The sequence below is a fragment of the Vigna radiata genome, chromosome 3 (assembly GCF_000741045.1).
Source record: "Vigna radiata var. radiata cultivar VC1973A chromosome 3, Vradiata_ver6, whole genome shotgun sequence".
NCBI classification, from domain to species: Eukaryota; Viridiplantae; Streptophyta; class Magnoliopsida; order Fabales; family Fabaceae; genus Vigna; species Vigna radiata.
The window spans coordinates 2,294,096-2,309,453 of NC_028353.1; the positions used below are offsets into that span (position 1 = coordinate 2,294,096).

The 15,358-nt window shown below is 31.1% G+C and overlaps 3 protein-coding genes across 3 annotated transcripts in view; 1 reads left to right on the top strand and 2 right to left on the bottom strand.

Annotated features, from left to right (window-relative positions):
- LOC106757764 (dolichyl-diphosphooligosaccharide--protein glycosyltransferase subunit 2) overlaps nt 1-1,517 on the bottom strand; it is an 8,834-nt gene extending 7,317 nt beyond the window's left edge. Inside the window, exons 1-4 of the mRNA XM_014640553.2 lie at nt 1,393-1,517; nt 1,142-1,277; nt 373-562; nt 158-247 (exon numbers count right to left, since the gene is read on the bottom strand). Coding sequence (XP_014496039.1) covers nt 158-247; nt 373-562; nt 1,142-1,275 — 414 coding nt within the window. The 5' untranslated portion in view covers nt 1,276-1,277; nt 1,393-1,517. The remainder of the gene's footprint in view (nt 1-157; nt 248-372; nt 563-1,141; nt 1,278-1,392) is intronic.
- Nucleotides 1,518-6,917: 5,400 nt separating this feature from the next.
- On the bottom strand, nt 6,918-8,978 carry LOC106757308 (H/ACA ribonucleoprotein complex subunit 3-like protein). The gene is made up of 4 exons (XM_014639947.2): nt 8,847-8,978; nt 8,674-8,746; nt 8,333-8,375; nt 6,918-7,295 (listed from the first exon to the last, which is right to left on the bottom strand). The coding sequence occupies exons 2-4, from the start codon at nt 8,725-8,727 to the stop codon at nt 7,198-7,200; spliced, it is 195 nt and encodes a 64-aa protein (XP_014495433.1). The 5' UTR covers nt 8,728-8,746; nt 8,847-8,978; the 3' UTR covers nt 6,918-7,197.
- Nucleotides 8,979-9,358: 380 nt separating this feature from the next.
- Nucleotides 9,359-14,054, top strand: LOC106757433 (serine/threonine-protein kinase tricorner). Its single transcript, XM_014640102.2, has 14 exons — nt 9,359-9,392; nt 9,491-9,797; nt 10,443-10,617; nt 10,746-10,829; nt 10,934-11,175; nt 11,396-11,603; nt 11,684-11,763; nt 11,980-12,064; nt 12,196-12,327; nt 12,420-12,533; nt 12,640-12,690; nt 13,045-13,129; nt 13,636-13,692; nt 13,818-14,054. Exons 2-14 carry the CDS (start codon nt 9,574-9,576, stop codon nt 13,916-13,918), a joined length of 1,638 nt encoding a protein of 545 aa, XP_014495588.1. The 5' UTR covers nt 9,359-9,392; nt 9,491-9,573; the 3' UTR covers nt 13,919-14,054.
- The last annotated feature ends 1,304 nt before the right edge of the window (nt 14,055-15,358 follow it).

A 15,358-nucleotide genomic window follows, 5' to 3' on the forward strand; every position in this document is an offset into this window, starting at 1 on the left:
GAATGACAGGGAACTAAAGCCAAGTGTCTCAGTATAAAGAATGGGAAAATAATATTCTACAATGCACCACAGCCTCCTCAGAGGATTCAAATAAAAAATCACATAACAACCCGCTGGGTTTNCCACCTACCAAGTAGCATAAAGTCTAGAGAATTACCTTNATGAGAACCAAACTTGCTATTGANTGGTACATGTCAACCAAAGTGCTTGCATCATTGACAGTGGCTTTAACTCTCACAGCAATATCCTTTACAAGATAAGCAAATTGCAGCATCAATTTTNAGACTTGCAATTTAACTACACAATAATTTCATGACCCGTGACATTCAAGCGCAACCTAATCATAAAAAAATACCCATAGCACAAAATTACCTTGAAAACGTCCGCATTAACCTTGCACTTTAATATGCCATTAACCTTTAATGCATAGAACAAATCCTTCACAGGGGACGAGGACCCAAGATTTTCCANTACTTGCTTGCACGTGGTTGCGCTCACATCTGGCTTATTCCCAATCCCAAGAATCTCAAAAACTCTGAGAGCCTCATAGGCCTCTTCTAAGCTGATAAGAAATAAGAGAGTAAAAATAAGTTGACTTATATAGAGTTATCTAAAGTTTCAAAGTGATGGAAACCTAACAAATCAATTCATTAGAGAAAAATAGAAGATTCACACCAGAGCTGTAACAATCTTGTAATGNCTTAGGATGTTGCATTTCAATCAAACATGCGATGCAAGAAAACAAAAATGAGATTAAAATAGCTAGTGCATGGTTTTCGAAACAAAACTATAACTAAATGGCGGCAGTGTCAGTGTTCATTATAGCCTGCATCAAGTTTTTAACTAGCGATCCGGACACAGTTTCATTGCTCTGCGGTCGCGGTGATCCCAAAAACCTTATGGTTGGACTAAAATTGCGGTCGGAAACTGTTTTTAAAACCTTGGTTTTTATATACGACACTCTACTTCGACAAACTCTTCACTAATTACACTAATTCATGAAATCAAGTCACAACGAAACCACAGTGACTCTTACGAGGCTAATAACATAAGGATCCATGATCTACGTATCAAAACTAAGCTAAGCATATACCAAACTACACAACACGCGAGAAAGGGAGCTAGAGAGAGTTCAATTGACCTTGAAAATGAGCCACCGAAGAGCTCCAATGCTACGGAACGGTGAGCATCAGAGATGGGGCCAGGAATCGTGACGGCTCCGCAGATCGAAGCAGAAAAAAGCAGTGCCAGTAATCCTCCTAGGTATCTGGCCATTCCTGCACCGTTGAATCTAAGAATTTCAAAACACAGGAAATCGCATTTACAATTTGGAAGCGGATCGACGGCGAATATTAGGTTTTTTAGGTCAAGAAGATGAGAACTATGACATACGCGGCAGCAGCAGGAAGATGAGAAGGAAGGAATGCACTTCGCAGCGACGACTTCAACTGAGGAGTGTTTACCTTCTTCGACCGCAACTTAACTAGAAGTCCTCTTTGGTCGTGGCATTAAATTTCATTTCCAATATTGTCCCTGAAACCACGTTTTTAGTGTTCTCAAAGAGAAAAATTTTAATATGTTTTTTTTTTCATTAAAATATATAAATTAATTTTAAGTGTAAAATAGACTTAATTATAATTTTTTTATCTGTGTTCTAAAACTTTGTAATTTTATCGCTAAATTTTGTCTGCATTTTCACCTTTAACCATCGGTGTTTTTATGGCACAATCTCACTGAAAAATATGTTTGATAGTCGTGACTTATCTTATAATTTGATCGTAATTTAACGTCATTTTAAATTAATTTTAATAAAATGATAAATTATTTTAAGTTAAATGAGTAAGATTTTAAAAATATGTAAATTTTATAAAAGAATAAACCAAAATTATAATTAAGTCAAAAAAGAAATAAATGTCTTGTATTTCTATACGAAAACGATATCTTGACATCGTTTTTTGACACGGTTTTGACAACGTCACATGGCGTATGTCAATTGGCCGGGTTATTAAAAAAAATCAGTTTTTTAAATGAAGTGAGGGGCATAATTGGAACGCAAAGAGAATGAATTTTCATTTCGCGCTCTCTTTTATTGTTTCATTTTCACGGTTTCCTCACTCTTTCTCCGTCATTGCTCTCATTCTCTCATAATCACTTTCCCTGTTCTGGTCTCCTTCTCTCGTGTTGTCGTTCTCTCGTTCTCTCAGGCGTTCTCGGTGTATTGGGTGTTCTCGTTCTCTCATCATCATTGTCATCGTCTCGGTCGCTTTGTGTGAGTGCTCTGTCGTTGTGGGTGTCTTGGGCGTCCTTGGTGTGCACTGTTGAAGCCCTTCCTATACCATTGTTGTTTTCGGCGTTGTTGGTGTGTTGTTACTTTTGGGGTAAGTAGAACTGCAAACTTACTCTAACCTAATCTTCAATAGAGAAGTTTTCTTCTTTCGCGAAACCTAATATGCAATGTCATTCACTTCATATTGATTGTTTCACAGGACTTGCGCACCAGGGAATGAAATTAGGAACAAAGGCTTCACTGAGGTTGTGCTTCTTGGTCATAAGGATGGCATCATGTGCAAGGTTTTGGTTTCACATACTAGGAAACAAAGTTTGGAAAATGTTGGAAAGAATTTTGCATCCAATATGGCTTGAAGGAAGGAGATGTCTTCGAGGTTGACAAACATAGCAATGATATTATAGTAGAAGTTCACATTAATGGATGTAGTTGTAAAATTAACCACCTAATATCGTTGTGAACCAGAATAGTGGACTGAAATTTATGGTTTCTTGGAATGAATGAAGTATGGTGAACTAATGAAAATTGTTTCTTATCTCCATGATGAGGTGCACAAACATTATTATCCACACTAAAATCAGACCAAAGCAACAAAATCACGCCTAAACCAACGGTTTAAGATAAACATAGAAAAATTTAAGACCATGGTCCGCTGTGAACAAAAAACGGACTCCCTATGTTGAACTTTGTGTCCAAATCAGAAAATCAACTCGCGTAATCGTTTACCACTCTACTGTAAACGATTACCAGAGCTTTTTCTGCATAAGGACCTGATTTCAGTCTTTGCACTCTACATCATAGTGTCCTGGGATACCCAAACATGAACAACCACACTAAGAACACGTCCAAAGCACTTAATGATAGCAAAACAATTCCATCTTTGCTCTGAAATGAAGATTTCTGACCATGGTCCATTGTGAACAAAAAACGGGCTCCCTATGTTGAACTTTGCGTCCAAATCAGAAAATCAGCTCGAGTAATCGTTTACCACTCTGCTGTAAAGGATTACCAGAGCTTTTCTGCTGCACTTTTTCTCAGGACCTGAACTAAGTTCTTGTACTCAAAATACGTAATTCTTTCTTCTGTCCAACAATCATTGTTTCATTCCTCCTTCAAATACAGTAATACTACATTTAAATGCCAACTTTATTCATTAACAATTCAAACAAAACCTCATTTTCCAATTACAATAACAAGTACAATTCAATTAATAAGTAATAATATGTTAATGAAGGAAACTTGCATTTTTATAACATTGAACATAATATAATTCAAATTACAAAACATTTGTTCATGTAACAATATTTCCATATCACAATGTCTTAAGAAAGTTATACAAATATCACTCATTTCTAATTCTGAACAATTCAATGTAAGGAGTCCTAAGCGTTATGCTTTTGTAACGCCTTCGTGACTCCATCCTCACATATGTCTTCATTGGAGGAGGATCGGTGGACATGCCTTTTTGGGAGATGCCTTCTGGGGAGATGCCGCCCATTTAAACACCCATCCTCACTACTTGAATCTACTCATTTAAACACTAACTCACTCAAGATTTTGAAACCTACTTTAACATTATCACTCAAATCTAAAAACCACCGAAAAGGAGTGCCCGCAATCACTGACCGGTGCTCCTTTCTCAAACGTTTGTTCAAACTACATATGTACTGTGTTGAAACTGAGTGACAAACCGTCAACTGCATCGAGGACAAAAACCAAAAACCAAAACTTAAAAACCCTAAATGAAAAACAACACAGAAAACCCAAACTCAAAATACGAAACGCTAAACACAAAATCCACCAAGGAAGAACACGCTTACCCTGCCCGACGAACTCGCCATTTCGCAAAACGAGCGGAGCAAGAACCAAGAGATGCAATGACAACGACACCCACACCGACAACGACAACGAAGGCGAACAGGGCAAGGAGAAGAACCAACGAGAGTGAGATGGCGAACACGAAGGCAAGAACAAGAACGGAAGGACGAAAACCAAGACAAGAACGACAACGAAATGGAGAATGGGAAGAAAAAAAATGTTAAAATGTGATGAAACAGGGGAAGGACAAACTTGAAATTGAAAAATTCAAATCTTTTCCTAATTTAACAATCGCATACCAACAAGTAGCGTTGTTAAAATAATGTCAAATAATTGTCAAAATATCAAAATCCATTTCTATAGTAGATACGTCAGTTTGCGTATGGATAAAATAAATATTTTTCAATATAGTAGCAAGAAGAAATGGAGATAAGGACAAGTAATTTTAAAAATTTAATGGTTAATCGTGTTTTACTATAAAATTTCATTTTAATTCTTTGATTTTTAAATTTTAATTATTTTGACTTCTGGTTTATGGTCAAGTCAAGTATGACGTTGTAAACAACATGAATCTTGGAAAAAATGTCCTTCAAAAATAAATCTTTAAGAAAATAATATATATACATATATATATATATATATATATATACACACATATATATATATATATATATATATATATATGAAAAAATAAAATAATATAAAGCATGAGAAATTATAGGATAAAAATTACATTAATACAATAAATTTCAATAAATGTGTAGAAGTAAAACAATCATATATTGTTTATGTTATTCAAAACTAAATTAGCTTGTAAAGATATTGATTTTCTTCGAGAAAAACATAAAAAGATTTGAAATACGTATTTTTCTAAAAATGCAAACATCAACAATACTTTTTTCTAAAACTTAAAAAAAACATTTGATCCAAAAAGTTACGAGAGATTAAAATATAATCACTTCTAAAAGTTTTCCTCCAAACATATTTCAAAATATAAATAAACAATTCTCGTAAACTTAATATAAATAAAAATTTATATTCATAAAAAACATCTTGAAAAACTATCAACATATTCATTTAATTTCTTCTAAAAATATCAACATATAAAATTAAATCAAAACAACTCCTAATTATACTATCAATATTCATCTTAAACCAATGGTAGATAAAACTTTTAGTATTTATAAAAAAAATTATCCTATCTTCTCTAATTGGAATATTAACAAATTTTACGAATAAAAAATAAAAGATATTCTTAAATTTAGTGTGAATCATATTCACTTATTTCATAATTTAAAAAGATAGCAGAAAAAAAAAACAATTAGATCTGAAAATCAGTTACTATGTTTTCTTAATCATTCAAATAACAACAATAATTACAATTACTTTAAACAAAATATTTTGAACAACTAAATTCAAGAATTACAAATTCTCAGAGAATATTAAATCACTCCTTTTTCTTTTACCTAATACATTTTCTCTCTCATAAAATTTTATAATTTTATGCTCTGTAAAAACCTAATACAATTTTATGAGAATCATTGAACAGACTTGGATATAATAAGATATAATACCACCATTCATCACATCTGATTATTATATATTATTTGATATATTAACAGGACAATGTTCTTTAATTTGAGAAAGTTGGATTAGGTTCAGCATAATAAAATAGTTTATGTATACATAAATTGTAATGGTCACTAAAAATATTAAAATTAATATTTTATTATTCATTTTTTTTTTCTATCGTACACTTTCTATAATTTGTTTATATTTTCAAGAGAAAATAGCTATATAAATAGATAATATTTTTGTTAATATTAACTTATATAATAATAATACTTACCAATTTTTTTTATTTCACATATTACATTATTAAGCATCTATATTTAGAATTATTAAAACTAAAGAACTATTTTTAAAATATTTTTAGCTATAATTACAATTTAAATCATAAAATTTTTATAAATATAAAATATTAATTACACAAATATAACAGTTTTTTTACATAACTTCATTAAAGTAATGTTTTTATCGTTACATTACTGATAAAAAAGTATAAATTAAAATTAAAATATAACTTATTATGTTCTCATTGTATCATCATCGTGATTTTTTTTAAAGTATTTAGTCCACATATATATATTTATAACATTTAAATTATCCGTGTTAATAGGCTTCACTAATAATCTTATATCTCAGTATTTTTTTTCTCCCTCCACCTCTCACCACCTTCCTCCATCTACTGTCTTCATCCACCTTCCTCCCAAACATGAACTTCACAGAAAATTCCCTAATCAAATCCATTTTCCACCTTCACACAATCCAAAACTAACATTTTTAAAATGTCATCGTTTTGGGCATAGCTTACTTGTTGATATGTTTCCATCAGTTTCATTATTATCAGTATGTTGCTACAGCAGGAATTATCTTGATAGCTTTGTTTCAATATTGGCGTTTAATTCTGAGTGAGAACTTAAATGTCACAGAAGATGCTGAGAGATGAAGAAAGAAAAAAAATACCTAGAAAATTTTCAAAATAAAAGATAACCAATTTAATAGAAGATTTAATGAAAGAAATTAAGTTGATTATATTTAACAAATATTGAAACTCAATTAAATCTAAAAAAATATAGAAACTAAAGTACATCATAAATCTAAATATAAAAGTCGAAATACTAATTTAGTCATGTTAATATTAACTCGCTTCTTTCTCGTATGTTTCCTTAGTTTGGAAAAGGAAAAATCGTGTAAATTATATTTAAGCAGATAAAAATATCTCTCATTCTTAATAGATTCATGTAGCTGGTTTAGTTGAACTTTTATCTTGTTTTGAGAGCTGGCAATCACCCCATGCATGGAGACATCATTTGTTTTACAACATTATATTGACTGCAACACAACTCAAAATGCATTTCAAGATCAGGTCACTTCATTCTAATACGTGAGCCAGATTTTACGTAATTCGTTCATAACACAATATATATATATGGCTCAATCACTTGGCCCCATGTATCGGCACCACACTAGTTCACAAAAACACTACTAATCATAGGAAAGACACTTAAAAATTGGAAATTCAAAATCACTCAGTACTTTGGAGGTGGCTGCTGGGTTGGTAACAATCCAAAACGCTTCTTCAGAGTATACCTCTGATACGAATATTGATCATCGGGTGAAAACCGGGCTGCATTTCGGGAAAACCATTAAAATCATAACAAGTACAGAAAATGGAACAAATTAAAATAACATTTGACATGTATTTGACAGATATGAAAACGAGGAAAGTTTTTCTCAATTAGCAGTGACAAATCTGCCTTATGCCAATGACAAAATCCAAACTGTGCAAAAAGCAGATCTTTAAAATATTATACAGGGAGCAATGAAAATAATAAGTTATTTAACTGCTGAAAATAGAAAAAAAAGTACTGTGACTTTTTAATTAAAATTAAAAACAATAAATCAAAATACAAAACATTTTCTTAACCAAACAGCCACAATGATGATGTTTCTCAGTCAATGACTTTTTCATCCAATGTTACATATAACATGCACGTCAAGATGAAACTGACTCGGAACTTACGGAGAAACGATGAGTCTGATGATGTTACTTTTTCACTTACAAACAATGAAATCCTCGATGGAATAAAGACCAAAAATCGTCGAGGGAAAAGACCAAAAGGTGAAAAGGGTACAAAAAGAAAACAAAGATCAAGAACAAGCACCAAAAGCATGCCAATCTCTCTAATGAATTTGACACTGACAGTGGCTATTACCAAGAAAATTCTTGAACCCAATTTCACAAATAAACTCGAAAGAAGACTGCCTGCCAGAGAAAAATCTAAAAGAATTTTATTTCCAACCATAAATTCCACAGAACCACAGATATTGCAATGCTAAAACCCTTTTTCCGTGGTCATTGACAAAGCAAATCCTCTAAAAATTAAAATACAAACTGCCATTAATCCAAAGAATTCTAGCCACTAAAGAATGCAAGAACAAGAGATGACCGTTTCAGAAAATTATCTACGAAACTACAAGAGAGATAAAAAAAATACAAACAGTAACTATAATTCGGTCCACAGTGCATTTTAGTGTTAAAACAGAAATTGCACGGAGAGAGGGACAAAAGGTTTTCTTTAGAATTCACGAACAAGTAATATAACATAATTTGAAAGACCTCACATGTATAGGTCAAAAACAGTAGTAAACAGAGCAAAATACCTGGATGCGCAGATTGTGTAGGTAGCCCTAGCGGCGACTCTTTCTGCAAAGAAGAAAAACAACTCACTTCAAAACACAGTGATAACCACCAAGATGCAATTACAGAACCAGTGCAAAGGAAATTCAAGAAGATGCAATTACATTACAGGAAATCCTAATACGAAGAAATTAAAACGTAGGAAAAGAACCAGTGCGTCAAATTGAGCTAGGGCTGAAACAGCCTTTCAATAAATAATTTCAAATTGAGTCAAGGGGCTAAAGAAAAACAAGAGAATAAATCTTTTAATTCCAGTACTGAATCATTAATAGATGTAAACTAGATAACCATAAACAAAACCTACCTTAGTGGTGTAGACTTTGTCACCATTCTCGTTTATGTAAAACTGAAGATACATTATCACCGATAACTTCTCACTGCGAAAACCGAATAATATAACAATAAAGCTAGAAACAGATAACGTGTTGATATCAGAAATTGGAAACAATAATGAGTCTAGGGTTCTCAGAAACATACCTGATCGAAAATAAACAGCAACGGGAATAGACTCGGCCGAACGTAAAGAGAGAAAACTGCGACGGAGGCGAGGGAAAGGGTTATAAGGTTTTCTTGTCTACACAAGTTGCTTTGTTTCAACGAGAATGGGCCTTAGGTTAGATACCCTTTTTATCGGCTATGGGCCATTTTGGTAACAGAGGCCCATGATGTTCACATTTTTTTATCTTCTCACTCCCCACTCTTTTGTTTAATTATTTGAGTCAGATATATTTTATATGTTATATACAAAAATATATATAGTATTTAAAGAGAGAGTTGAGTGAATGAAGGTTTTTCGTGAGCCAAGTCATACCCATGATGTTGTACCCGACATTATTGGATTCTCTCTCTTGCCTGTTTTACATAATTATAACTATTAATTAGATGGTAATCCGAATTATCAGCTTCTTCCCACAAATTCAACTTTTTCACATTTTCAATCTTTTAATCCATCAATTATTGTTTCACTCCGCTGCGTTATTTTTTTTTCTTACGTTTGTACCTTCCGAAAAGCTTCAAATTGAGGTACGATCAGAAACTCTTGCGTGTTCGCCAAGTCAATTATAACTATTTTTTTTTTGTTTCGATATTTAATATAAAAATGATTTGGAGGGTTATCACAGTTGAAATTTGTTGAATTGAAAGTTATTGCGAAAGGAGTGATGGTTGTTGTTGGTAGTGGTTGAAACTGTGATTGGTGAGCGAAATGGATTCTGCAAGGAGTTGGTTACAGAAATTTCAACCACGAGATAAATTAAGAGCCTCTACTAGAAAGAAAGACGATACTCATGGTGGGAATGAAGCTCCAAACGTGCCTCTGGACGAAGCAGCACTTTCCAATATCACAAAGCAGAAGGTTGCCGCAGCTAAACAATACATTGAAAACCACTATAAGGAACAGATGAAGAACCTTCAGGAAAGGAAAGAACGGTACGTTACATTTCCTTGATATCAATAATTTTATATTTAAAATCCAGTCCATTACTTATTTTCTTGTTAGTTTGATTTTCAAATGAATGCGTATTCTGTTATCTACTCTTTAGAATAAATGTTGTTTTTTTTTTCATTAATGCATTATAGCTTACTTAATAAACTAGTTGTAGTGCAACAAAAGATATTATATCAATTGTTGTTCCTAGTTTAGCTAGAATTTTCTAAGAACATTGGAAGAATTACCCTGGTTGATATGAAAATATGTGAATAGGATGAAGAATCAAGAATTTTCCAAAATATGTAATTTATTGTTTGACTCAAATTTGGTGGAGATGATCTTTATTTAATCTAAATATAAATTTGAATGTTTCACCAAATCTTAGGTTAGTGGTTCTTAATACAACACAGTGTAACCATGCAATCCCAGTGAGTTAGTGAAACTGTATTAACTATTATTGTGGCAGAATTTTCCTTGGAGTGCAAGTTGAGATTTCTTGAACCATGACTACAGATTTTCTAACTGTTTAGTTAAATTGTGTTAGAACTATCCAAAGTATTGTGTATGTTTCAGCATTAATCTGAGTTATGATCGTTGGATTAACAAATATGTTGAAAACATATCTAATACCTTACATGTGTCAGTCGAACCATCTTGGAAAAGAAGTTGGCAGATGCTGATGTATCTGAGGAAGATCAAAATAACCTACTTAAATTTTTAGAGAAAAAGGAAACTGAATATATGCGTCTTCAAAGGCACAAGATGGGTGTAGATGATTTTGAGTTATTGACCATGATTGGAAAAGGTGCATTTGGGGAGGTATGTTTGTGCTTCTTATATATGATACAAGTTAATGCGATTTCTACCTGTTTTCTTAGCTTTTAAATCTATTTATGCTTCTGTCCATCAATGGTTCTACTTTTACCTACAATTTGAAATTGTTTTAGGTCAGAGTTTGTAAGGAAAAGACTACAGATCATGTATTTGCAATGAAAAAGCTAAAGAAATCAGAGATGCTTCGCAGAGGCCAGGTTGACAATCATTTACCTAGCTACATGTATTATTTTACAGAAGAGTAATTTTCATGTTAAAGGCAAATTGAGTTATCACACTTTAACTCAGCTAACTATTTCAGGTAGAACATGTCAGAGCTGAGAGGAATCTCCTTGCAGAGGTTGACAGCAATTGCATAGTTAAACTTTATTGTTCTTTCCAAGATGAGGAGTATTTATATCTTATTATGGAGTATCTACCTGGTGGGGATATGATGACTCTACTAATGAGAAAGGATACCTTGACCGAAGATGAAGCCAGATTTTATGTGGGAGAAACAGTTCTAGCCATTGAATCAATACATAAACACAATTATATACATAGGTACCTATGAAATTGGTTGTCTACCAGATATCAGTCTTGCTTTCTGCAGTATGTTATAGTTGATTATACCATGTAGACTAAGGTGGCAATAAGCCTAAAATAAATTGATCTACAAAACTCATTATTTGAAGTAAGTATTGTTGTGATACCTAAAATTATAATATAAGTTTTGTTGATTGTACATCATATAAACTAATCTTCATAATATGGCACATTGCAGGGATATTAAGCCTGATAATTTATTACTTGATAAATATGGACACTTGAGACTGTCAGATTTTGGGTTATGTAAACCATTAGACTGTAGTACACTTGAAGAGACGGATTTTTCTGCTGGTCAAAATGCAAATGGATTTCCTCAAAGTGATGAATCTGGACGCACACAACAAGAACAATTGCAACACTGGCAAAAGAATAGGAGGACACTTGTAAGTTCAAAACTACTATGTGGATTTTCTTTTGTGTGTGTGTGTGTGTGCTTGCAAATGTGAATGTATGAATGTTGCAGGCTTATTCTACCGTCGGTACACCAGACTATATTGCTCCAGAAGTTCTATTAAAGAAAGGCTACGGGATGGAATGTGATTGGTGAGTTCTATGCTTGTGAATAGATAAGATTCAAATTAATTTCATTTTGCTTTTATGACACATCTAATACGGAAGCATACTTGTGTTTCATTCAGTAGTAGTGATTCTTTCAAGACATGTTCCAAATAACATAGTTTACTTTAGACTTTCTTGTATATTTGATGAGTTAGATGTTTTATTCTGATACAGTGATGTTTGTCATGATAAAATTCCCAGGTGGTCACTTGGTGCTATTATGTATGAAATGTTGGTGGGATATCCGCCTTTTTATTCTGACGATCCAATGTCAACATGTAGAAAGGTAACATTCATTATAAAAATAACTACAAGCTAAAACTACTTACCATTTTTACTATGAACATGATAGTTCAAACAGTTTTATATTTTGTATTGCTCAATACATTTATCTAATTAACTCTCTATTTTATGTAGATAGTAAATTGGAAATCTCATTTAAAGTTTCCTGAAGAAGCAAGGTTATCTGTAGAGGCTAAAGATCTTATCAGTAAGCTTTTATGTAATGTGAACCAGAGACTGGGCTCAAATGGTGCAGATGAAATAAAGGTGTTGTATGGTGTGTCCTTTTCTACATTCTTAAATATCTTGTGTAGACTTTTTAATATAAAAATTACCTTTCTACTGCATTTTTTCTTTAGGCTCATCCATTTTTCAATGGTGTTGAGTGGGAAAGATTGTATCAAATGGAAGCTGCATTTATTCCTGAGGTCAACGATGAGTTAGACACTCAAAATTTTGAAAAGTTTGATGAGGTATTTACATTTTTCAAATTATTGCTTATTTTGTGTTGCAATTTGTTTAAGATTATTCACATTTGTACAAAGAAATATTCTCATTTTACCTTTATCACTTTTTCAGTCTGACCACCAGACTCAATCAGCATCAAGAACTGGCGGTCCATGGAGAAAGGTAATCCAAGATTTTACTCTGTTTTACATTTTTCATGAAGTTCTCTTAGAAATTATTGTGCAAATTAAGTATAAATACTACATACCTCATTGATAAAAGAATATATGTGTTTTTGAAAAAGTTATACAGATTTTTTAATAATACGAAAACAAACTTTAAAGCTTATCACCTGTGTATAATTATCTAAGTCAAATGTATCACTTTCTTTGGAAAAATTTATCCATATTCTGGTATTTATATCTTGCCTTGTGTATAGTTCTTGAATGTTGGTGTTTACAATTTTTTATTTCTTAATTTATCTTACACATTTTTCTGTTCTCATCCTTATTTGACTTATTATATGTGATGGTACAGATGCTTTCATCTAAAGACTTGAATTTTGTGGGATACACATACAAAAACTTTGAAATTGTCAACGATTATCAAGTTCCTGGGATGAGTACGTAACTTTTTGCTCATTTCGTTTTGAACGTAGATAATGTTCCTTAGAAGATTTTGCTTTTATTTTGTTTCATATCTACTTTTGAAATTAATTTTTGTTTCTATTTATATGTCTATTTACAAATTTAAGACGACATTGATTATATTTTTTCTGTTTCTTATTTAAATATTTCACTTAATAAGTTAAAGATAAATAATGGTGAAAAATATGTTATAAAGTTAAAAATATCTAATATAAATGAAAATATTATTCGCATTTAACTTTTGCTATAAGTCGTGGGTGGTATTTTTGGGTGAGAGAAGTCTTATATTAATTTTAAAGAATTAATCTCAGTTCAACTTTATATTAAAGAAAAATAACAATGATTTTCATTAAACTTGTTGTGAAAGAAGTAAAATTTGAATTCATTTCCTCTTTTTTCCTTTTTAATTAAACGAGAGAACTTTTTTCATTGATTTTAAATAAAAAAGTAATTTTTTTCTTTTCTTTCCTTTCTTTTGCAGCTGAATTAAGAAAGAAAACTTCTAAAGTAAAGAAGCCATCTGTCAAGTCTCTCTTTGGTATGTCACTTCTTTTAGTTTTTTTTTAAAAATTTGTTTGTTTATGTTGCTCATTGTATACATGTTTTTCTTTTTGGTTTTGTAACACTAACTCTTGTTGTTCAATTATATTGATTAACATATAGATTGTGATTCTGATACATCTGAAGCATCTGCATCTGAGGCTTCTGATTCAACTGCGAGCACAACTAAAAGGATTGATGATCAACATACTCATTCAGAATAGAAATAACAACTCAAGTCTATATTAGTTAATAACATTTTTCGTGTTTATTGTAATTTTTGCTTTTATTCCACATTTTCATTTCTTCTTGAAAACCTCAATGGATATTTGTAGAAGCAATTAATTACTCTTTATAGTTAGTTACCAAAACTTATATAGAAATGTAAATCTCTTATTTAATATAATTTGTCAAACATGTAAGCAATAGAAATCATTGATTTTAATCCTTATACAATAATTTCATCTTAAAATTACAAGAATGGTGTAAATTTTTTTAAAAAATTTAGATTTCACAAGTCATACCAAGTTCACACGACTTTAAAACGAATAAGTCATACCAAATTGAAACGGTTTCACTTTTAATAAATCAAAATGGTGTCAAGATATGACAAATTCTATGAAAAGTTAAAGTTGTTATTGCTTGATACGACTTTTATTAAAGTTAATTACAAACCAAAAGTAAACACATGTCATGTTGTAACAAGAGTTGCTTTCGTGCCATATAGTGATAATTTCAATTTTGTATGAAATGAATTGAAATCGTATCATGTTCTGATGACTTCAGTTTTGTATGAAATGAACTGAAATCGTTTTATACTATGACAATTTCAATTAATTTCACTTTTAATCAATCCTTAACATTGTGTTCTACACAATAATATATTATTTTTTAGTTAAATAAAAAACACTTTTATATTGGATAACAAAATTCATTAAATGAATTAACATAATAAAGTAAGAAATAAATATTAAATTGAGGTAGATTTTGATAAATACTACTAATTGGGAGTTTATGAGTTTATAAGAAAAAAGTTAAATGTTGAAAATGAAGTAAACAAATGACATTCTATAATCTTGAATACTTTTATAAGTGATCAAATTTTACTATTTATATGGACAAGTTCTCTATATGTCCTATAAATAATTTTTTTCCTCATAGGTAACAAATTATGTAGTCTTTCAAATATTGAATTTTCTTTTTTATTATTGAAATGTAAAAGTAAAAATAAAAACTATTGAAATACACAAGAAACTTAAGGTTGAAATTATTATAGAACTAAAGTTGTTACAACATGGCATGACTTCAATTCATTCCATATGGTATTGAAATCATCAAACACAACTTTATTTTATTTTAATGTAAAGTTGAAGTCGTCACGTGACACGACTTTAATTTATTTTAATATAAAATTGAAATCGTCATAACATGATACTACTTTAATTCATTCCAGTGCAGAATTATCACAACATGACACAACTTTACTTTTGGTTTGTGATCAATCTTAATCAAATTTGTCTCAAATTGTGACGATTTCAACTTTTCAGATAAGACATTATATATTGACATAACTTATCTATTTTGAAATTGTGTAGAAGTTAGTCAGAATGCTTACATAAATGTAAGTCTATTATTATTTGTTTTTTTTTTCAAGTATTTAACTC

Bases quoted from the DNA above. Each gene is read 5' to 3' on its own strand.
- LOC106757308 (XM_014639947.2), bottom strand. From the start codon at position 8,727: ATGTATCTTCAGTTTTACATAAACGAGAATGGTGACAAAGTCTACACC. The intron at 8,376-8,673 runs GTAGGTTTTGTT...TCTTCTTTGCAG, and splicing joins ACAAAGTCTACACCACTAAG to AAAGAGTCGCCGCTAGGGCT. The intron at 7,296-8,332 runs GTATTTTGCTCT...CCCGAAATGCAG, and splicing joins TACACAATCTGCGCATCCAG to CCCGGTTTTCACCCGATGAT.
- LOC106757433 (XM_014640102.2), top strand. From the start codon at position 9,574: ATGGATTCTGCAAGGAGTTGGTTACAGAAATTTCAACCACGAGATAAA. The intron at 12,534-12,639 runs GTATTTACATTT...TCACTTTTTCAG, and splicing joins ATTTTGAAAAGTTTGATGAG to TCTGACCACCAGACTCAATC. The intron at 12,691-13,044 runs GTAATCCAAGAT...GTGATGGTACAG, and splicing joins CTGGCGGTCCATGGAGAAAG to ATGCTTTCATCTAAAGACTT.